At 44.9% G+C, this 24,404-nt stretch overlaps 1 protein-coding gene across 1 annotated transcript in view; it reads left to right on the top strand.

Moving 5' to 3' along the window:
• Window positions 1-16,721: 16,721 nt before the first annotated feature.
• Window positions 16,722-24,404, top strand: part of LOC308676165 (myosin-6) — a gene marked incomplete at its 5' end in the record, with an annotated part of 60,374 nt that continues 52,691 nt past the window's right edge. Inside the window, 5 exons of the mRNA XM_081341914.1 lie at window positions 16,722-16,922; window positions 18,302-18,445; window positions 22,246-22,402; window positions 23,713-23,740; window positions 23,878-23,986. Of these exons, the coding sequence (XP_081198040.1) occupies window positions 16,722-16,922; window positions 18,302-18,445; window positions 22,246-22,402; window positions 23,713-23,740; window positions 23,878-23,986 (639 nt within the window). The remainder of the gene's footprint in view (window positions 16,923-18,301; window positions 18,446-22,245; window positions 22,403-23,712; window positions 23,741-23,877; window positions 23,987-24,404) is intronic.

Here is a 24,404-nt window from a genome sequence, read left to right as displayed (position 1 = left end):
AGGGTTCTCCTGCCTGAGCAAGGGGGTTGGACTAGAAGACCTCCAGAGGTCCCTTCCGACTCTGTGATTCTGTTATTCGGTCACGTTGCGCAGGCTCACTATTCCACATGTACACAGTCCCACACGCGCGCGTCTCCGCAGACCACGGGAATGTCTCACCTCTTTCAGGATAACAGTTGTTTCAATATCCACTTTATACTGACTAAGTGGACTTTATGTTCGAGAAAGCGAGCCAACTTTTATTTCCATCGACCAGCGTCTCCTACCCGGTTAGTTTCAGGCTGAGGAAAAGCAACCAGCTGCCAGATCTTTAATTGCCATCACCCTCACCACCCGCTACCCCCCCTCCCCCCCCCGGCTCCTGCTGTTTCTTAATTCCTTTTGTCTCAATATAGTAAGGATGAGATTCCAGGACAGCCGCCAAAAGTCGAGAGCTGTCAGCAACAGCTGAGCGTCAAGACAGATATTTCCCAGTGCCGGAGAATGTCACATTCCCACATTCCAAACTTGGGGTGGTCCTGTTCCTCAAACTCATCCGAGACCCCAGACATTGTCCTGGGGAATTTTCCAGCCCGGCAAAGATGGGGCTAGCCTTTACGGGGTGGACCAATTTGCAGCCCCCTCCCCAACTTGAGTTATTCAACCACAAGGTGTAGAGGTTTAATTTAGCCCGTGTTCGGAGACGCCCTTGTTTCCTTGTAGTAAGGCCACACTTAGAATACGGCATCTGCTTTTAGTCACCCCATTATGGGGGGAAAAGAAGAAAAAAAGATGTTGAGACTCTGGAAAGAGCGCAGAGAAGAGCAAGAAAGAGGATCAGGGGACTGGAGGCTAAAACATACAAAGAACGGTTGCAGGAACTGGGGATGTTTAGTTTAATGAAGAGAAGGACGAGGGGGGACAGGATAGCAGTCTTCCAATATTTTGGGGGCTGCTGAAGGCAGGACAAGAAGCACCTGAAGGCAGGACAAGAAGCAACGGATGGAAACTAATTGAGGAGAAAAGCAACCTAGAACTAAGGAGGAATTTCCGGATGGTGAGAACAATCAACCAGTTGCCTCCAGAAATTGTGGGTGCTCCATCACTGGAGGTTTTTAATGAAGAGATTGGACAGCCATTGATCTGAAATGGTATAGGGACTCCTGCTTGAGCAGGGGGCTGGACTAGATGACCTCCAAGGTCCCTTCCAACTTATTATTATTATTATTATTATTATTATTAATAATAATAATAATAATAATAATAATAATAATAATAATAATAATAATAATAATGTTGGAAGGGACTTTAGAGGTCATCTAGACTAACCCTCTGCTCAGGCAGGAAACCTTATACCAGTGCTGGTGAACCTTTTAGACACCAAGTGCCCAGAAAACTGCCACCCCCCTGCCCTGCCCCGTGCCATAGGTTCGCCACCACTGCCCTACACCATTTCAGACAAATGGCTGTCCAGTCTCTTCTTAAAAACTTCCAGTGCTGGAGCACCCACAACTTCTGGTGGCAAGCTGTTCCACCGGTTAATTGTTCTAACTGTCAGGAAATTCCTCCTTAGTTCCAGGTTGTTTCTCTCCTTGATTAATTTCCATCTGTTGCTTCTTGTCCTGCCTTCGGGTGCTTTGGAGAAGAGATATGCGATAGGGGTTTGACCTGAACGCCTGTTTTAGGGGGAATCATGACTCCTACTCTGAATTAAGATCATGAGAAGGGTTAGGTACCACTTTATGATGCCTTGGTAAAGCCACCCCTGGAATATTGTGTCGAAGTTTTGGTCACCACCATGATATAGCAAAAATGTTGAGACTCTTTTAAAAAAAGTGCAGAGAAAAGCAGTAAAAATGATCAGGCGATTGGAGGCTAAAACATATGAGGAAGGAATGAAGAACCTCTAGACTTCATCCTTCTGGTTTGAGTAGATACCTCTGGGGTGAGGAATTGAGGACCACGTTTGGAGAACCTCTAGACTTCATCCTTCTGGTTTGAGAAGATACTTCTGAGGAATATAGAAAGACGTTTGGAGTACATGTAGACTTTGTCCTTGTTGCTTGAGAAGGCAGTTCTGATGTGGGGAATTCGGGCCCACGTTTGGAGAACATCTAGATTTCTGAGGAGATATTTCTGATTTTTCAGAAGGGCTACATGTTGGCCTAGGCCCTAGGCAACAAACCACAACTACGAATACATTTGAGAGCAAGAGGCAGGAGAGCTTTGGCGCCATCAATCATGGGTCTTGATCTAAAGCAGGGGTCTTCAAACTTGGCCCTTTGATGACTGGTGGACTTCGACTCCCAGAATTCCTCAGCCAGGCACGCTGGCTGAGGAATTCTGGGAGTCGAAGTCCACCAGTCATCAAAAGGCCAAGTTTGAAGACCCCTGATCTAAAGCTATTGTCCATGTTCTTCTTAATGAGAGCTTTTTTCCTCTTTTTTTATGGACCAGAGTTTGCTGCAATAAAATAAAATAAAATTGTCCATTGGGGCCTCCAATCACTTCCACAAGTATTTCTCAATCTTGGCAACTTTAAGATATGTGGATTTAAAATCCCAGGATTCCCCAACCAGCATCGGGGATTTATTTATTTTTTTGTATTTATATTGGGTAGCAGCAAGCATTTTTAATTTCTTATCCCTTAGTTTTGATGGCAACAGCAAGCAAGAACACACCATTACCACAAACGCTTCCTTGGCTAATGCATTAGCTGGATTCGCACAACGTATTGACCTCATTGTGCAACTCCCTCTTATTCTGCGTGTGCACAACCACGTTGCCATAAACCAGATTTGCAAAGGACGGGATGGGCAAAACGATGCAAAGTCGTGCAACGATCCAACAATCCTAGCCAAGCTAATTTAAATTTTAACCCTGTGATGCAAATCCAACTCACCTAGTTAAGCAGGCTGGGTGAAGCAGGATCCCCTCCGCAATGAGGACTAGAAGCTTGTCCTTTTTGCACAAAGGAAGCCGGCGTCCTCTAGACTCACAGTGGCAGAGGCCCACAACACGCGAAGCACCGTTGCCGTGTGAAGGCTCTTAACGTTTGTCCTTAAAAAAATAAATAAATCACAGCCTCTCATTTTTCCCCACCAATCCATCTGTTTCTTTCCCTGTCATCCCTACCACAAAAGGGAGAATGTGTAACAGCCTAGTGTAACAAACAAAGGAGGTGTTAATCTCTAAACATTGCCAAACCTTCAGGCCTGCCCTTCCAGCCACCATTTTAATTCCACCCCTGGGTTAATCCCAGCTACCCACACCTGTCTCATTCTCTATTCCTCCATTCCTCCCTCGGTGGTCAACAAACACAGCTGAGAATCAACACCAGATCCAAGAACCACGGGAGGTGAGGTGCAGAGTTTCAAGGCTGAGGTAATCCCAGCGGCCTGTTGCCCATCTTAGCCTGCCCTTGCTAGACCCTGTCCCCTCAAACAACCTGCTTTGCTTCGCTCCTCTGCAACCTGCTGAGCTGCCCAAGGTCAGACGTAAGGAATAGGGTGAGGCCTACCGCTTGACCACAGCCAACGACAGATCTGGAGACGGGGAAGAAGGTGAAACCAGCTGGTTGATCATAGCCAGCTCCAAGGTAAAAGATGGGCAAGAGGGAAATGCCATCTGGTTGAGCCCAGACAGGCTCCAGGTTGGAGATGGGGAAGAAAGTGGGGTCAACTGGTTGACCGTAGCCAGCTCCCAGGTCAAAGGTGGAGAATAGGGAGAAGCCAACTGGCCCCAAGGTCAAAGATGAGGCAGAGAGTAAGGCCGACTGGTTGACCACAGCCACCTCAAGGTCAAAGATAGGAAGAGGGTGAAGCCAACTGGTTGACCACAGCCATCCCCAAGGTCAGAGTTGGGGAAGAGAATGAGGCCATTTGGTTGACCACAGCCATCCCCAAGGTCAATCAATCAGAATAGAGCTGAAAGGGAGTTTAGAGGTCTTCTATGGTCCAACCCCCTACTCAAGCAGGAGACCTTACACGAGTTGAGACAAGTGGCTGTCCAGCCTCTTCTTAAAAACCTCCAGTGATGGAGCACCCACAACTTCTGGTGGCAAGCTGTTCCACTGGTTAATTGTCTTGACTGTTAGGAAGTTTCTCCTTAATTCTAGTTTGTTTCTCTCCCTGATTAGTTTCCATCCGTTGCTTCTTGTCCTGCCTTCAGTTGCTTTGGAGAATAGGTTGACCTCCATCCTCTTTGTGGCAGCCCCTCAAACGCTGGAGGACAGATATCGTGTGAAATAGCGCTTCCATGCTAAACACTGTTATCAGGTCAAAGGGGGGGGGGAAGAGAGTGAGGCCAGCTGGTGGACCATAGACCTCTTCAGCCTTTGGCACCCAGAGTTTTCTATTTTTATTGATGCAAGCTGTCCCCATATTTCTTCGAATAGAGAAAAATATAGCCTCTTTTTTCAAAAGATGGGCAGTCGAGAAGATACGTTTTGCCCCAGCGTCTTGTTGGAGGGTGGGAAAACTTGCAAGCAGAAAAATGCGTCATAAACACCCTGCGTAGCTCCTTACCCCACCAAACCCCCTTTGGTAAGGGTCAAAACACTCCTACTCATAAGTGTAATCAAGCAAGCAAGCAAATAGAGCTGGAAGGGACCTTGGAGGTCATCTAGTCCATCCCCCTGCTCAAGCAGGAGTCCCTACACCATTTCCGACAAGTGGCTGTCCAGTCTCTTGTTAAAAACCTCCAGTGCCCGCAGCTTCTGGTGGCAAGCCGTTCCACTGGTTAATTGTTCTCAGTGTTAGGAAGTTTCTCCTTAATTCCAACTTGCTTCTCTCCTTGATGAGTTTCTATCCATTGTTTCTTGTCCTGCCTTCAGGTTCTTTGGGAAATCAGTTGACCCCCTCTTCTTTGTGGTAGCCCCTTAAATACTGGAAGACTGCTATCATGTCCCCCATGGTCCTTCTTTTCTCTAGATTGGCCATACCCAATTCCTGCAACCGTTCTTCCTAGGTTTTAGTCTCCAGGCCTTTAAATCATCTTAGTTGCTCTTCTCTGCACTTTTTCCAAAATCTCAACATCTTTTTTTGTGATGTGGTGACCAAAACTGGATGCAGGATTCCAAGGTGAGGCCTTACTGAGGCTTTATGAAGCAGTACTAACACTTCACGTGATTTTGATTCTGTGCCTCTGTTTATACAACCAGGGATTGTAAATGAGTAGAAAGTAAATCTGCGTAAGGTAGTTCTACCATTGACTGAAAAAGCTATAAGTAGTACTTAGTAGTTGTAATACTATTTAGATTTGGTCTACATGTCCTCCGAGGCACTTTTTTAAAAAAAACAACAACGTGGTACAAGATGGAATGCTTGTGGATGCCATTTTGACTTTTTTGGCACATGCACCTTGGGGGTCGTCCCTGGAGTTGGAAGTTTTTTTAAAAAAGATTATTCCAAACAAGCCAAATTAGAATGGAATGGAATGGAATGGAATGGAATAGAATAGAATAGAATAGAATAGAATAGAATAGAATAGAATAGAATAGAATAGAATAGAATAGAATAGAATAGAATAGAATAGAATAGAATAGAATAGAATAGAATAGAATAGAATAGTAAAATAAGGAATAGAATAGAATAAAAATAAGGAATAGAATAGAATAGAATAGAATAGAATAGAATAGAATAGAATAGAATAGAATAGAATAGAATAGAATAGAATAGAATAGAATAGAATAGAATAGAATAGAATAGAAAAATAAGGAATAGAATAGAATAAAAATAAGGAATAGAATAGAGTAGAATAGAATAGAATAGAATAGAATAGAATAAAAATAAGGAATAGAATAGAATAGAATAGAATAGAATAGAATAGAATAGAATAGAACAGAACAGAACAGAACAGAACAGAACAGAACAGAATAGAATAGAATAGTAAAATAAGGAATAGAATAGAATAAAAATAAGGAATAGAATAGAATAGAATAGAATAGAATAGAATAGAATAGAATAGAATAGAATAGAATAGAATAGAATAGAATAGAATAGAATAGAATAGTAAAATAAGGAATAGAATAGAATAAAAATAAGGAATAGAATAGAATAGAATAGAATAGAATAGAATAGAATAGAATAGAATAGAATAGAATAAAAATAAGGAATAGAATAGAATAGAATAGAATAGAATAGAATAGAATAGAATAGAATAGAATAGAATAGAATAGAATAACAGAAGGGACGTTGGAGGTCTTCTAGTCCAACCCCCTGCTCGGGCAGGAAACCATACTACACTAAATGAATTCTAAATCCAAGCATCAGCCTGTAAGATCATCTTTACTGAAACAGCATCTGGTCTTCTCCATGGTGCGGGGCGCAGGACACGGGCTTTGTAATTTGTTAGCAAACATATTTATTTTGTATTTTACTTTGCATTTTAAACCTAGTTACTTTGCATTTTGATGTGACTTCCTTTTCTCTCTTTTAAAATGGTGATAAGGATATATATATATATATATATATATATATATATATATATATATATATATATATATATATATATATATATATATATATATATATATATATGTCACATCCCTAGATAAAGTTACAGAAGGACGGCTGGAGACTATCTCCTGATAAGAAAAATTCTCTTAAGAGTCAGCTGGCATTTGGTTATCTAACTTCAAACAACCTTTGTGGTTGATTTCGTGTGCAAAGGAAGGATTACTTTTATCTTGTCCAACCATTTTTTTTCTTGGACACGGTTAAATAGAAAAGGGGATGCGAGCTAAGGATCGGGGCTCCGTCTTTGAATGAGAGGAATCCCTTTTTATCTGAATATTCTGATAAATTGTAATAAAATGATCTTCCTGTCTCGGTCCGTCTGGCAGGAAAATATGCACGGCAAGGCATGAGCCTAAAAAAGAGCCTTATTTAGCCTTCAGAGGGCACAAGGAGAATGAAAAGACAATTAAAACCATAATTAGCTGCCACCCACTTGGTTTTATCTCTGAAAGTCCAGCCTCTAACAAACAAGGGAAGGGAGGAATATTATTCTTATTATTCAACGTTTCTTAATTTTAAGAACTTTAAGATGGATGGACTTCAACTCCCAGAATTCCCCAGCCAGCACAGCTGGCTGGGGAATTCTGGGAGTTCAAGTCCAATCATCTTAAAGTTCCAAAATTGTGTTTACTAATTCTATTTTTTGGACTATTTATCTCACTGCACGTCTTGGAATATCTCAAGTGGTGGGTGAAACTCCAAAACAGAGCAAAATATTTATTATTATTATTATTATTATTATTATTATTATTATTATTATTATTATTATTATTAGTATACCGCCCTTCTCCCAAAGACTCAGCAAGTGACTCAGGGGGAAAGGGCAATACATAAACAAAATGCCCACGAATAAATTAAAACACATTAAAAAGTAGGTTAAAACAGATTAATAAAACCCAAGCCCATCCCATCAGGCCAGGCCAGCTTGTTCGAAAAGGTAGGTTTTGAGATCGCGCCGGAAGGAGCGGAGGTCAGGCGCCATCCGGAGCTCGACCGGAAGATGGTTCCATAAATCCGGCGCGCCCACAGAGAACGCCCTCCCCCTGGGGGCCACCAGTCGGCATTCTTTGACCGGTGGCACCCTGAGGAGGGCCTCTCTGTGGGAGCGTACTGGGCGGAGGGAAGTTGACGCCGGCCGCAGGTGCTCCCCAAGGTATTCCGGACCCATGCCATGTAGGGCTTTGTAGGTCATTACCAACACCTTGAATCTCAACTGGAAGCCAATGCAGCAGTACTCAATGGGGCAGTACTCAAAATGACTCCACTTAAGAAGAGGCTAGACAGTCACTTCTAATGGTAGAAAGTGAAGAAGAACTAAAGAGCCTCTTGTTGCGGGTGAAGAAGGAGAGTGCAAAACTTGGGTTGAAACTTAACATTTAGAAAACCAAGATCATGGCATCCGGCCATCTCAATTCCTGGCAAATAGATGGGGAAGAAATGGAGGTAGTGACAGATTTTATTTTCCTGGGCTCCACGATCACCGCAGACGGGGACTGCAGCCAAGAAATTAAAAGACGCTTGCTCCTCAGGAGGAAAGCCATGGCAAATCTAGACAGCACACTAAAAAGCAGAGACATCAACCTGCCAACAAAAGTGCGTATAGTCAAGGCCGTGGTCTTCCCAGTTGCAATGTATGGCAGTGAAAGTTGGGCCATAAGAAAGGCTGAGCGCCAAAGAATTGAGGCCTTTGAACTGTGGTGCTGGAGAAGACTCCGGCGAGTCCCTTGGACTGCAAGGCGATCAAACCGGTCAGTCCTAGAGGAGATCCACCCTGACTGCTCTTTAGAAGGCCAGATCCTGAAGCTAAAACTCAAATACTTTGGCCACCTAATGAGAAGGAAGGACTCACTGGAGAAGAGCCTCATGCTGGGAAAGATCGAGGGCAAGAGAAGAAGGGGACGACAGAGAATGAGGTGGCTGGATGGAGTCCCTGAAGCAGGAGGCATGAGCTTAAATGGACTCCAGATGGTAGAGGACAGGAAGGCCTGGAGGAACGTTGTCCAAGGGGTCGCGATGGGTCGGACACGACTTCGCAGCTAACAACAAGACAGTCACTTGTCTGAGATGGTATAGGACAGGTTCTCCTGCTTAGGCGGGGGGGGGGGGCTGGACTAGAAGACCTCCAAGGTCCCTTCCAGCTCTATTCTATTATTATTATTATTAAACCATGTCAAAAAACCAACAACAACCCCTCAGCAGATAGTCAAACAAAACTCGGGAGGTGAGTCGATATTTCGGTACTTTTTTTTTAACCCTGACATTTTCAGTCCAAGGCTGGCATTGTCTTTATTCCAGTGTTCCTCAACCTAGGGAATTCTGGGAACTGAAGTCTCCTCCCCCCCCCATCTTAAAGTTGTCAAATCGGACAAACCCTGATCTAAGGCTGGTGCTTTTAGACCTCTTCGAGCAAGTAATCATGATTAAGCAGCACGCCATCCGCACCTTGGGGAAAAGGAAAGTGTTTCTTTCTGTTAGTCCTCTATTCCCCCACCCCTAAATTTGGCTATCTAAATGGTGGAAAACCCCCCCCCAAAAAAATATCCTGTGTTATTTCTCTACCTCAGTATCATCCATATGGGGTAAAATCCCCATGGGGCAGCGAAGCATAATCGCAGTTCTGTCCCTTTAAAAAGTGGGACGAACATTTAAAAAGGGGCGGGGCTTCACACCTTAAGGTGTGACTCCAGTTTGACTTTTTTGACAAAAACCCCCTCCCCCACACTTGGGCATACCTGTGCATTTTAAAATAATATTTATTGAACATGTCCTTAACGTAATTACAAACTGAAAGGGGGGGGGTGAGGAAAAAAAACACACAAAGATGACTTCCGACTTGACTGAAAAAATTGGAAAAAAAAACAGGTCAGGTTTGAGATGAGTGCAAATTCTGACACTCTCACAATTTGTGAGTTTTGAATCCTTCGAAATTCTTTTCAGGGACGCGGTGGCTCAGTGGGTTAGGACGCTGAGCTTGTCGATCAGAAGGTCGGCAGTTTGGCGGGTCGAATCCCGAGTGCCGCGTAACAGAGTGAGCGCCTGTTACTCGTCCCAGCTTCTGCCAACCTAGCAGTTCGAAAGCACGTAAAAATGCAAGTAGAAAAATAGGGACCACTATGGTGGGACGGTAACAGCGTTCCGCGCGCCTTTGGCGTCTAGTCGTGCTGGCCACATGACCACGGAGACGTCCTCGGACAAGCGCTGGCTCTTCGGCTTTGAAATGGAGATGAGCACCGGCCCCTAGAGTCGGAAACGACTAGCACGCATGTGCGGGGGAACCTTTACCTTTACTAAATTCTTTTCTTGATTCCAGTGTTCCTCAACCTGGGGAATTCTGGGAGTTGTAGTCCACGCACCCTAGCTGGGGAATTCTGGGAGCTGAAGCCCGACCATCTTAAAGCGGTCCAGTTCTCATCTAAGGCTTGTAGTTTTAAACCTCTTCAAGCCAGTAATCCTAACTGAGCGAGGCTGGCTGGGGAATTCTGGGAGTTGTAGTCCACACACCCTAGCTGGGGAATTCTGGGAGCTGAAGTCCACCCGTCTTAAAGCTGTCAAATCAGACCCAACCCTGATTTAAGGCTTGTAGTTTTAAACCTCTTCAAGCCAGTAATCCTAACTGAGCGAGGCTGGCTGGGGAATTCTGGGAGTTGTAGTCCACACACCCTAGCTGGGGAATTCTGGGAGCTGAAGTCCACCCATCTTAAAGCTGTCAAATCGGACCCAACCCCAATTTAAGGCTTGTACTTTTAAACCTCTTCAAGCCAGTAATCCTAACTGAGCGTGGGCTGGCTGGGGAATTCTGGGAGTTGAAGTCCACGCTTCTTAAAAGTTGCCCAGTTCCAGAAACACTAAAGAATATGGTGTGTGTTTGGCCCCAAACATCTTACACCCACCTTGATTTTTGCACAAGTCCTTAATGCACAATCTCCAACAAACAGCATGCGGTGGAGGGGGGGGGGAAGAGAAGAATTTAAGGATATATCCATTATCTTCTTCCTTGCCCCCCCCAAAAAATTAAAAAAATAAATAAATTCTGGCTGAGAATGTCTCCTCTTCCAGTTTTCATCTCTACAGAGTCTTGAACAGAAGCTTCTGCTCGCTTATCAGCCGCCCGTCACCACCTGTGCCCTACACCAGTGTGTATGTGTACACGCATGTGTTCCTCCTCCATCACCCCTCCCACCTCCATCCTCTGGAATGTTATTTCTCCTCAGAGCATCAAAGGATGAGGGAAGGAGGAGGAGAAAGGCAGCCGATGAGGAGCTTAAAAAGCAGCACCATTCATGGTCAGACATGGCCTCTTGTAGGACCACTTCCTTGTCAACATGTCACTCACAGCTGAAAGGGCCCTCAGGGAGGGGGGGCAGAGGGGGGTGGGGAGCAGCTGATGCTATTTTGGAAGGCCGGATATAAAGAAAGAGGCCACCATCAAAGCCTCAAATCTTGCTGGGACTCCAGAGCGGCACATCTCCAGGGAGTAAGTATGAACTTCTTACGAACGGAATGGTTGAATTGTGCCAGGAAGATCTAGTCAGGAATGAACCCAGACTCTTGAACCCGTGTTCCAACCCGGAGCTCTTTTCATACAACCTTACCAACTTGGGCTGGAAAAGAACAAACTTAGTAGAAGAAGCTGTTTTCTCCATGCCTCCATCAGAGGAGTGGATGGAAGCCTATCTTTGCAAGGTGGACCTCTTAGTGTGTGTGTGGGGGGGGGGCTTCTTGGAAGACGTGAATGGATGGAGGAGTTGGGTTCGGATCAAAAGAGAGGGTGTGCACACATGGATTGTGAGGATGGAGGCACAGCACGGTTAGAAGAACCACAGTTGAGGAGCATCTACAGAGCTTCTCATCCAATGTGGGTGATCACAAATAAGGACAGCATCGATGAAAGATCTGGATGGCTATGCAGGGTTTCTCAAGCTTAGCTGCTTGAAGATGTCTGGACTTCAGCTCCCAGAATTCTGGGAGTTGAAGTCCAGATATCTTAAAGTGGCCAAACCTGAGAAACACTAATAGGACAGGACAACCCGTGGCAGGTACAACAGCCAGAAATCTTGCTGCAATTAAGAAGAGATTGAACAACCACTTGTCTGAAATGGTATGGGGTCTCCTGCCTGAGCAGGGGGTTGGACTAGATGGCCTTCAAGGTCCCTTCCAACTCCGTTATTCTCCTCCTCCTCCTCCTCTTCCTCCTTTTTAAGAAGAGACTGGACAGCCATTTATCTGAAATGGTATGGGGTCTCCTGCCTGAGCAGGGGGTTGGACTAGATGGCCTCCAAGGTCCCTTCCAACTCCGTTATTCTCCTCCTCCTCCTCCTCTTCCTCCTCCTCCTCCTTTTTAAGAAGAGACTGGACAGCCATTTGTCTGAAATGGTATGGGGTCTCCTGCCTGAGCAGGGGGTTGGACTAGAAGACCTCCAAGGTCCCTTCCAACGCTGTTACGCTGAATCCCCTGAGTCGGCCCTGGAGGTTGGCAACCAACAAGAGAAGCTTTGCAGAAAATTTAGCAGAAGCCGTAGGCTCAGCGGGTGCAATGGCCAGGAAGACGAGAAGAACGCAGGGATGGTTAAATAAAGATTAACCATAAGCCAGCAGGAGAAGAAGGGAAGGTCACTTGTAAACCATATCAACTAGTTGAAGGTGCTGGTGTAAAACAGTTCACAGACAGGTGGCAGAGCAGAAGCCGGGGAGAGAGAGAGAGAGAGAAAGAGATAAAGATTGCAGAGAGGATGAAATCTGGAGAAGAAATATTGGCCACTGAGATGCAAGCAGGACAAGAAGCAACGGATGAAAACTAATCAAGGAGAGAAGCAATCTAGAACGAAGGAGAAATTTCCTGACGGTGAGGACAACTACTCAAAAGGATGGCTTCATGCCTTCAGGAGTTGTGGGTGCTCCAACACTGGAGGTTTTTAAGAAGAGATTGGACCGCCGTTTGTCTGAAGTGGGATTTGTCTGAAATTGAGTAGCGGGTTGGACTAGAAGACCTCCAAGGTCCCTCCCAGCTCTGTTCTTCTGTTCTTCCCTCCTCCTGTTCTTCAGTCAAAATCCTCGTAAATAAAAGTTAGGATAGAATTTGCCTCTGTAATCTCTTCTCCTCTGGCACGTCTGCACCCCCCCCAAAAAACCCCAAATTATCCAAGGTTTGCAAACGGTCCCCCCCTCCCTCCATCATGTATCACAACTTTTCGAGGGCAGCTGTCCACCCCCTCTGACATCCGAGTCCAGCTGCACCCGGAAATATCAAAATATCAACCTCAGATTCCCAAATGGGCCTAATCCTCCATGCTTCAAGTCTGGCCTCTTTTTAGATCTTCACTCTTTTCTCCATTTCTTTTTCTTCCCTCCCCACTCCAGCCTCGAATTCCTTTTTTTGTTCCTTCGTTGTCTCCTTGCAAGCTTCTTAAAGGTAAGACTTTTATTTTATTTTATTTTTCTAATTTTTGGCCACCCGTTAAGGCGCCAACACTGGAGGTTTTTAAGAAGAGACGGGACAGCCATTTTGTCTGAAATGGTATAGGGTTTCCTGCCTGAGCAGGGGGTTGGACTAGATGACCTCCAAGGTCCCTTCCAACATGGTGATGATGATGATGATCTCCCTTTCTTCTGAAGGGGTAAACACCGTGGGTGGGTTAAGCCAGGGGTAGGCAACCTTGGCTCTTTTATGACTCGTGGACTTCAACTCCCAGAATTCCTGAGCCAGCCACGCTGAGGGGAAAGGGAGAGGTTTCCAAGCTGAGCCAGGCTGGCTCAGGAATTCTGGGAGTTGAAGTTCACGAGTCACAAAAGAGCCCCAAGGTGGCCTACCCCTGGGTTAAGCAAGGAGATCTTGGGTGAAGGAAGGCCCTCAAAAACCAACTTTTGATGCCTGGTGCATCTGAGCAGGTTTTTAGGAAGTGATGCAAAAAGGGGGTTCTTGACTGCATTTTTCGGCACTGTGTTCCTGGTCAAGCCACCAGCACGGATAAAATTCCTTTTTTAAAAAAAGGTAATCATATGTCTTTATTTCATTTATTGATTTGGTATCCTACCTTCATTATTTTTACAAATAACTTAAGGGTGGTGAACATTTCCAAAACACTTAATATTTTCCCCACAACAACAATCCTGTGAGGTAGGCTGGCTTGAGAGAGAGAGGGACAGGCCCACAGTCCCCCAGACAGCCAGTAATTTAGGACCAATCACCAGGAGACTTTGAGTTCCAGTCCCGCCTTAGGCATAAAAGCCGTCAAGGTGACTTGGGCCAATTACCAGGCGACTGTGAGTTCTAGTCCCGCCTTAAGCAGGAAAGCCAGCTGGGTGTCTTTGAGCCAATCACCAGGAGACTGTGAGTTCTAGTCCCGCCTTAGGCATAAAAGCCATCCAGGTGACTTGGGCTAATTACCAGGTGACTGTGAATTCTACTCCCACCTTAAGCAGGAAAGCCAGCTGGGTGTCTCTGAGCCAATCACCAGGTGGCTGTGAGTTCTAGTTCCACATTAGGCATAAAAGCTGTCGAGGTGACTTTGAGCCAATCCCCAAGAAATGGTGAGTTCTAGACCCGCCTTAGGCACGAAAGCCATCAGGGTGACTTAGGGCTAATCACCAGGTGACTGTGAGTTCTAGTCCTGCCTTAGACATGAAAGGTGACTGGGTGAGCTTTGGTCGGTCCCTCTCTCTCTCGTCCTAACCCACCTCACAAGGTTGTTGCTGTTTTGGGGAAAATAGGAGGAAGAAGAAGTATTAGCTAAGTTCTCCGCCTTGAGTGGTTTATAATGGTGGGATATAAATCAATCAATTTATAGTCCCTCCCCCAAACTTAACCATCACCAATAGAATAGCAAATTTCACCCTTGTATAACATATGTACTACATAGGGTCTCCTGCTTGAGCAGGGGGTTGGACTGGATGACCTCCAGGGTCCCTTCCAACCCTGTTTTATTCTATGTTTTATCTTTATCTGCCAGCTCATAGATGTGTGGAGAGCTCATTTCTTTCAAAGGTGGAGAAATGGAAGTTATGAAAGGCAAACATTTGGAAAATCTGGCGGCTTTTTATCAGCTTTTATATAAGCGTTTCGATGGAGATCACTCAGGGCTGGCATTTCAGTCCAATAAGAGAGCGCAAACACCTCACAAATATTTTTGAAAATGTTGGAGGGGTGCCAAGAGAAGGGATTTTTTTCCCCCCAGAGATGGGTAAATGAAAAAACGATGCCTTTCTGGGAGAAAATATTCCAAGAAGTAAGGGTTAGAACTAAATTCGGCCCTCAAATTGGGATGATTTTATATTTTTGAGGTGGTTAATACTAAATTATCTGACAAGGAACTGCTCTGCGTGTTTATCGATGGCAGCTAAATTAATAATGGCTTGGACAGCAGAATTTTTTTATATAATTTATCCTTTGAGAAAGGCTAATGGGTAGTCAATTGCTCTTCTTGAAAAACCTATTGATAAAATTCAAACGCTAAATTCTCTGTGGGATGAATTGCATTTTTATTGAGCCGGAAAAGATGATAAATAACAGTCACGTTATCCGTGAGGCTCATGTTCTTGAATCCCATCCCTGTGGAAACAAAAATCAGGATTATTGAAGCATTTGATCTTAGGGAAATTCCGTGATTTGTTCCATACACAGAGTTTTTAACAGAATAAAAATGACAGCAAAAATAAGAACGAACTTTCCCACAGCGTAGATTGTAGATTATTTTTCCGTTCTTTGCATGGTTACATATAAGCTACATGGAGAATCCATGTTTCAGGAAAATTTTATGACCATAATAAAGATTTCATTGAATGCTTGCATTACACCGTTATAGAAATGTAAAAAGATCCGTATCTCTCAAGCTTGGCAACTTTAAGATATGTGGACTTCAATTCCCAGAAATCACCAGTCAGCAAGCCTGGTTGGGGAATTCTGGGAGTTGAAATCCACCCCTCATAAATTATGACTGGCTGGGGAATTATGTTATGTTATGTTATGTTATGTTATGTTATGTTATGTTATGTTATGTTATGTTATGTTATGTTATGTTATGTTATGTTATGTTATGTTATGTTATGTTATGTTATGTTATGTTATGTTATGTTATGTTATGTTATGTTATGTTATGTTATGTTATGTTATGTTATGTTATGTTATGTTATGTTATGTTATGTTATGTATTCAGGTCTTTTCCTATGTAGGATTGAGGGTGTCTTGGAGACGTTTTGACGAGGTCCCACTCGTCATCTTCAGGCTGGTGTCTTCGGTTTCATGCTTGTGCGAGCGAAGCGAGTGGAACCTCGTCAAAACGTCGCCAAGACACCCTCAATCCTACACGGGAAAAGACCCAAATACGCCAAGACCTACATACACACACACACACACATACACATACACATACATATACATATACATATACATGTACATGTACATATACATATACATATACATATACATATACATATACATATACATATACATATACACATACATACATACATACATACATACATACATACATACATATTGCTAAGCACATTGGTTTGTGCTTAAATTGTAAGCCGCCCTGAGTCTTCGGAGAAGGGCGGGATATAAATGGGATTAAAATTAAAAATAAAAAAATTATAGATAGATAGATAGATAGATAGATAGATAGATAGATAGATAGATAGATAGATAGATATAGATATAGATATAGATATAGATATAGATATAGATATAGATATAGATATAGATATAGATATAGATATAGATATAGATAGATATAGATATAGATATAGATATAGATATAGATATAGATATAGATATAGATATAGATATAGATATAGATATAGATATAGATATAGATATAGATATAGATATAGATATAGATATAGATATAGATATAGATATAATATTTGTTTAAGGTTGAAGAATACAATTGGGAGAAGGGAAGGTCAAAGAAATATAATACTAATTAATATACTAATTATGCAATTATAAAGATCAGTCATTACTGACTATTAATTAATTATTATTGTTGCTGTTTTTTCAAATATTTAAACCAAGAAAACACACTGTACACCAGGCACTGGAGATTGTTATTTTAAAGAAAACCCAATAAAATATTTTTTTAAAAAAAGTTGCTCAAGCTTTTAGGACCACAAAAGTGCAAGGGCCACTGTCCAACACTCACTCCGTGTTTGTGTGGGATTGTGCATCCCTTTCTCTTCAATCTCCCTCTTGGCCTGCTCTCCCTTCCTTTCCTCCGGCGATGTAGAATGGGTGATGCAGCAATGGCTGACTTCGGAGCCGCGGCTCCTTACCTTCGCAAGTCAGACAAGGAGCGCCTGGAAGCCCAGACTCGGCCCTTCGACAGCCGCAACGAGTGTTTTGTGCCCGACGAGAAAGAGGAATTTGTCAAGGGCAAAGTGATGAGCCGGGAAGGAGCCATGATCACCGTGCAGACGGAGAGCGGCAAGGTGGGCGGAGAAAGTGGCGGTGGAAAAGCTGGGTTCCAGAAGGAAGGTGGCAACAAAGGGGAGATGGTTGGGATGGCCTCCAAGGTGGACAAGTGGAAATTTGGGGGTGAAGGGGGGTTCTGAAGGAAGGGGGCAATGGAGGGGAGATGGTTGGGATGGTCTCCAAGGTGGACAAGTGGGAATTTCTGGAGGGGTTCCAGAAGGAAGGGGACAACGGAGGGGAGATGGTTGGGATGGTCTCCAAGGTGGACAAGTGGGAATTTGGGGGTGAAGGTGGATTCCAGAAGGAAGGAGGCAATGGAGGGGAGATGGTTGGGATGGTCTCCAAGGTGGACTGGTGGGAATTTCTGTGGGGGTTCCAGAAGGAAGGGGACAACGGAGGGGAGATGGTTGGGATGGTCTCCAAGGTGGACAAGTGAGAACTTTTGGGAAAGATGGGTTCCAGAAGGAACATGACAACGGGGGTGGTGGGGGTGGGGAGATGGTTGAGATGATGGTCCAAGATGGGCTGGTGAGAATCGTGATTCACAACATTTGAAAAGGTGTGGAGTCAAGAGCAAGGAAGGAGATTCTATGGTGGAATCTCGACCGAGAGTGAAGGATGAATATCAAGGCCTTCAAAGAATTGAGAGGAGCTAGTATCTTTCCAGGGATGCCAGATGGATAGTCCCACTTTCCAAAGTTTCCTTCTGGGGTCTTGAGAAGAGTTTCGGCGTCAGCCCTTTGAGGTAGTCCACCAAGAAGCACAAACCACGATTACTAATGTTACATTTACATGGTGTCTTTTCCAGTCTGAAAGCACCTCTCTCCTGCTTTTCTTGGGCCAAAAGGATTTGGGGTGACATGATAGCAATCTTCCAGTATTTGTGGGTCTGCCACAGAGAAGTGTGTGTGTGGGGGGGTTTCCACCTATTCTCCAAAGCACCTGAAGGCAGGACAAGAAGCAACGGATGGAAACTAGTCAAGGAGAGAAGCAACCTTAGAACTAAGGAGAAATTTCCTGACAGTGAGAACAATTAACCAGTGGAACAGCTTGCCACCAGAAGTTGTGGGTGCTCCATCACTGGAGGTTCTTAAGTAGAGATCGGGCAACCATTTGTCTGAAACAACATAGGGTCTCCTGCTTGAGCAGGGGATTGGACTAGAAGATCTTTAAGGTTCCTTCCGACTCCGTGGTTGTGTTACTTTCCAGAAAACTAGGGGGGGGGGGAGAGGGGAAACTTCCGGTATGCTTCCCATTCCCCTTTTCCTTCCATGGGTTGAGTTGTCCCTGATCTGATTGCTGCCTTGCCTGCAGCTTTTCCTCCTGTCTCCCAAGGACATTGTCGCGGGCCCTTACACCCGGCCAACCCCTGTTCCTTCTTCCTGACCCTTTTCAGACAGTGACGGTGAGGGAGGCCGACATCCACCAGCAGAATCCGCCCAAGTTCGACAAGATCGAGGATATGGCCATGCTGACGTTTCTGCACGAACCGGCCGTGCTCTACAACCTGAAGGAACGCTACGCCTCCTGGATGATCTATGTGAGTGAAAACATGTCCGTTGTTGGTTGCTGCACTCCAAACAAGGGTTTATTTTCTCCCCGAAGCACTCCTGGTCAGAGCATGCACAGTCTTATTGAGCTGAGGTAAGCCGGGAGTAAATACAGTAAACAGTGGCCCATATTAAGTGGTGGTTTATATGGCGCTATTTACAAAAGAGGGACGCAGTGGCTCAGTGGGTTAGGACGCTGAGCTTGTCGATCGGAAGATCGGAAGTTTGGCGGGTCGAATCCCGAGTGCCGCATAGCAGAGTGAGCACCTGTTACTCATCCCAGCTTCTGCCAACCTAGCAGTTCAAAAGCACGTAAAAAATGCAAGTAGAAAAATAGGGACCACTCCGGTGGGAAGGTAACAGCGTTCCGTGCGCCTTTGGCGTCTAGTCATGCCGGCCACATGACCACGGAGACGTCCTCGGACAAGCGCTGGCTCTTTGGCTTTGAAACGGAGATGAGCACTGGCCCCTAGAGTTGGAAACGACTAGTACGCATGTGCGGGGGAACCTTTACCTTTACCTATCTACAAATATAGAAACAAAATGCGTAACGTGGTGAAACAGCAAACTCCAATGCACAGCAGTAACAGCAGTCAAACGGACGAGAGAAAAAGACTCCAGCAAAAAGCTTCCCTTTTATACTCAAGACTCTTAAAGGGATACACACACCTGCTGAGTCATTCCTATTATTGCATCATCTGCCTTACACCACATCATTAACATGAGCGGTTTAGCCTTTACATCATTATCCTGACAACTCCCACATAGCTGAGGATCTCGGCTGATGTCCCGTTACAGGTGTCTATGGAGATTCACCATCATCCAGCTGATGGTGTGGTCCCAAAGGTGCTTTTTCAAAAGGCAACTAGACTTTGTTTTTCCTTGAAGACGTTTTGCTTCTCACCCAAGAAGCTTTTTCAGTTCAGACTGAAATGGTGGAGGACGGAAGGATTTACGTTCCTTTGCAGTCACCTGGTCATTAGTACTCCCTCTGAGAATCGTTGGAGGTTTATCTTGGGTAAACACAGTCCTTTCGAGAGTTCCAAGAAGGTTGCACACCCATTTGCACTCTGGTTCAGGGGACCCCGAAGGCACAAATAAACCTCTAAGTGGCCTCAACGACTCTCAGAGGGAGTACTAACGACCAGATGACTGTAAAGGAATAGAAATCCTTCCGTTCTCCACCATTCAGTCAGAACTGAAGAAGCTTCCTGGATGAGGAGCGAAACGATTTCAAGGCAAAACAAAGTCCAGTTGCCTTTTGAAATAAACACCTTTGGGTCCCCACACAGGGGTGTTGGAAGGAAGAGAGGTCAAAAAAGTCAAGATGTTGGCCACAATCATGCATTCAAAGTCCATTTTTTTGCAAAATTGCATTGCACTGTACATAAATGCACGGTATGTAGATTGCACCCCAGGGTCACATGATCAAAATTTGGGCCCTTGGCAACCGGCATGGTTGCATTGTCCCAGGGCTCACCCGATCGCCATTTGCGACCTTCCCAGCAAAGCCGGATTCACTTAACAACTGCACATTTCACTGAACAGCAGCAGTGATTCGCTTAACAACGCTGAAGAAGGTCGTGAAATGAGGCACAACTCACAACTGTCTCGTTTAGCAAGGGAAATTTGGGGCTCAGCTGTCATCATACGTCGAGGACGTATATGGTCATATGTCAAGGGCTATCTGTAGCTTGCCAATGATCAGACGCAGGTGAGCAGACTGGAAAGTATTTTCAGGCAGCCATTTGTCTGAAATGGTCTGGGTCTTCAAACTTGGCCCTTTTATAACTTATGGACTTCAACTCCCAGAATTCCTCAGCCAGCGTGCCTGGCTAAGGAATTCTGGGAGTTGAAGTCCACAAGCAGGCATCTTCAAATGTGGCCCTTTTATGGCTTGTGGACTTCAACTCCCAGAATTCCTCAGTTGGCCATATTGATGAAACCGCGGGCTTGGATCCAGACCAGGGGTCTTCCAACGTGTCCCTTTTGTGACTTGTGGACTTCAACTCCCAGAATTCCTCAGTCAGCCATTTTGATGAAACCGCGGGCTTGGATCCAGACCAGGGGTCTTCAAACTTGGCCCTTTTGTGACTCACGCCTGGCTGAGGAATTCTGGGAGTTGAAGTCCACGAGTCACACAAGGGCCAAGTTTGAAGACCCCTGGTATAGGCTCTCCTGCCTGTGCAGGGGGTTGGACTAGAAGACCTCAAAGGTCCCTCCCAGCTCTATTCTGATTCTGTTTCTGATGTTCACAAGACCCTGCTCCTTAAACTGGTCCAATACCACATTTGCAATTTTGATAATACCAAGAGACAGGTCAGCCTAAGTCAAGAGGCTTTGCTAGGATTGAATTTTACAAGCCCTTCAAATCTTTTTTTTTTAATCCGTTGGTCTTAGAAATCTAATCAATTCTTATTTATATTCTTCGTATTTATATATCATCCAAGGAAAAATGAAAAGGACACGTCATTTTTTTAAAAAATAAATGGCAAACTGTACACATGGTACAGTGACCTTTTAGGAGAGCAAAATGTGTTTCCGGTTGGGTATCAACACAAATGTCACAACTGCTTTTTTTAAAAAAAAAATTGCTTTTTTTATGAATTAGGAAGAAAAAGATCTCTTTACCGGTGTATTTTGTGGAACCTGTTTCTTTCTTGCCAAATACAGCTAGTCCTTAACTTACAACTTTTCGTTTAGTGACCAAAGTTACAATGGCGCTGAAAAATGTGACTTATGACCGTTTTTCACAGTTAACGACCTTTGCAGCCTCCCCCCGTGGTCCCGTGATCAAAATTCAGGTGCTTGGCAACTGGTTTGTATTTGCAAGGGTCGCAGCGTTCCCCCAGGATCACGTGATCCCCTTTTGTGGCCTTCTGGCCAGCAAAGTCAGCGGGGGAAAGCCAGATTGACTTAACAATTGCATTACTAACTTAACAACTGCGCTGATTCACTTTACAACTGTGGCAAGAAAGGTCATAAAAATGGGGCAAAACTCCCTTCACAAATGTCTCACTTCGCCAGAGAAGTTCTGGGGTCAACTATGGTCGTAAGTCGAGGACTACCTGTGTGGAACTGTTCTCCAACGCCACCTCCAGGTTGCCCTTACAGGTCCCTGCACCAAATAATTCCTTGAGCCAAACTTCTCCGGATGTTTGGACTTCAACTCCCAGAATTCCTCAGTGAGCGTGGCCATGGCTGAGAATCGTGGAAGACAGAGTTCACCCAGTGTGAAGAACACCAGGTGGGAGGAATAATCCGGAAGAAGACAGCCATTTTGTCTGAAATGGTATAGGGCAGGGGTAGGCAACCTCGGCTCTTTTATGACTCATGGACTTCAACTCCCAGAATTCCTGAGTCAGCATAGCTGACTCAGGAATTCTGGGAGTTGAAGTCCATGAGTCATAAAAGAGCCGAGGTTGCCTACCCCTGGTATAAGATTTCCTGCCTGAGCAGGGGATTGGATTAGATGACCTCCAAGGTCCCTTCCAACTTTATTATTATTATTATTATTATTATTATTATTATTATTATTATTATTATTATTATTATTATTATTATTATTATTATTATTATTATTATTCATCGCATAGTCAGCCAGACGTTCAGACTGGATTTGGCATTTTTGTCTACCTATTGAGTCATTTCGATCATGACGATGATGATGACGACGACGATGATGATGAAGAAGATTATAATTATGCTTCAAATCATGCAATTTTGGGTCATTTTTTAAAAAAAATTCTTTTTGCTATTTCCTCCTCCCCACCCCACCCCACCCCTGCAGACGTATTCAGGCCTCTTCTGCGTGACGGTCAACCCGTACAAATGGCTCCCGGTTTACAACGCTGAGGTTGTGGCTGCCTACAGGGGAAAAAAAAGGAGCGAAGCCCCTCCCCATATTTTCTCCATCTCCGACAACGCGTATCAATACATGTTGACAGGTAGGAGGAGGAGGAGGAGGAGGAGGAGGAGGAGAACTGTGGGGTCCTTGGTGCTCTCTGAGCTTGGTTGTTTTCTTGCAGCTGTCTCACTGCCAAGCTGGGGAACATCATCAGTGCTAGAAGGGAGGGGGATTTGCAGAAAGAAGGAGGAGGAGGAGGAGGAGGAGGAGGAGGAGGAGGAGGAGGAGGAGGAGGAGGAGGCCTGTGGGGTCCTTGGTTGCTTTCTTGCAGACATCTCATTACCAAACTAGGGAACATCATCAGTGCTAGAAGAGAGGGGGGTTTGCAGAGAGGAGGAAGAGGAGGGGGAGGGGGCCTGCGGGGTCTTTGGGGCTCTCTGCGCTTGGCTGTCTTCTTGCAGACATTTCATGGCCCAACGAGGTAACCTCATGCACTGTGGAAGAGAGTGGGGTCTGCTCTCTTTGTATATACTAGTGGCCTGCCCTGTGGGTGTGGTTGGGAGTGGTTCCTCGATTAGGCTGTTAGTAACTTCCCAAGACATGGACAGACTTAACATAGTTTCAATTGGGAAAGTGTGAGCCTCCTAGGCCAGGGGTAGGCAACCTTGGCTCTTGTATGACTCGTGGACTTCAACTCCCAGAATTCCTGAGCCAGCATGGCTCAGCTTGGAAACCTCTCCCTTTCCCCTCACCGTGGCTGGCTCAGGAATTCTGGGAGTTGAAGTCCACGAGTCATGAAAGAGCCAAGGTTGCCTACCCCTGTGACCAAGCCAAGTCCAAAAAAGCTAGAGAATTCCTGGAAGCCTGGCACTCAGACAAATCAGCCATCAACAGGCACACAGAGATAAGCAACAACTACATACCTTTGAAAAGTCAGAATCAGAAAAGCCAGAAAGGAAACCAAAAGACCCCCCCAAACCTCCTCACCAGCAATCAACACCCAGAGTTTAACACCTAGATCAGGGGTCTTCAAACTTGGCTCTTTTATGACTTGTGGACTTCAAGTCCCAGAATTCCTCAGCCAGGCGTGCCTGGCTGAGGAATTCTGGGAGTTGAAGTCCACAAGTCATAAAAGGGCCAGGTTTGAAGACCCCTGACCTAGATCAACAATCAAGAGGTAAACCACACCCCAATCGAGAAAGTACCAACTCAGACAAACAAGCTAACAGTGAACAACAACCTAACCTAGGAACTGTCACCAAATCAGTCCTAAAATTGGGAACAATCCACTTAGCAACCTACCTCTGGATGGTGTCGGCTCGCCATTCATTGTCGAAGATGCATTAACGGGTTTAAATTCAGCTCCACTCCGATCCCAACACTATCTTGACAATTGCCGTTTTCTTTCAGATCGAGAAAATCAATCTATCCTCATCACGTGAGTATCAAAGTGCACGTTCGAACTACAGCTTTACAAGCTGGAGGAGTTCGTTTTTTTAAAAAACGGGACGGCTTAAGAAGTCATAAATCAAAGATACCCCCTTCCCCGCCCCCCTTATTCTGTCTCCTTTTCAGTGGAGAATCCGGTGCAGGGAAGACGGTCAACACGAAACGAGTCATCCAGTATTTTGCCAGCATCGCTGCCATCGGGGACCGCAAGAAAGAGGCCACCACCTCCCCCAAGGTAGTTTTTCTTAAGGTTTGGGGGTTTCAGGAGTCTTCCCCAATCTGGTTCCCTCCAGATGTGCTTAGCTATGGGTGATGAGGCTAGTAGCCTAACATCTGAAGAACATCAACCTGGAGAAGCTTCTTTCTTAGCATGTTCCTGACAAGATGTTCCTGACGTTTTGTGGAGAACATCAACCTGGAGAAGCTGGGGAACATCAAACTGGGGAAGCTTCTTTCATAACATGTTCCTGACAAGATGTTCCTGGCGTTTTCTGGAGAACATCAACCTGGAGAAGCTGGAGAACATCAAACTGGGGAAGCTTCTTTCTTAGCATGTTCCTGACAAGATTTTCCTGGCGTTTTCTGGAGAACATCAACCTGCAGAAGCTGGAGAACATCAACCTGGGAAAGCTTCTTTCATAGCATGTTCCTGA

This window comes from Vipera berus (genome assembly GCF_964194415.1).
Source record: "Vipera berus genome assembly, chromosome: W".
In the NCBI taxonomy this organism is placed as follows: Eukaryota; Metazoa; Chordata; class Lepidosauria; order Squamata; family Viperidae; genus Vipera; species Vipera berus.
The sequence above is the reverse complement of the archived record's forward strand: the minus strand, read 5'-3'. Positions and strand labels throughout refer to the sequence as shown.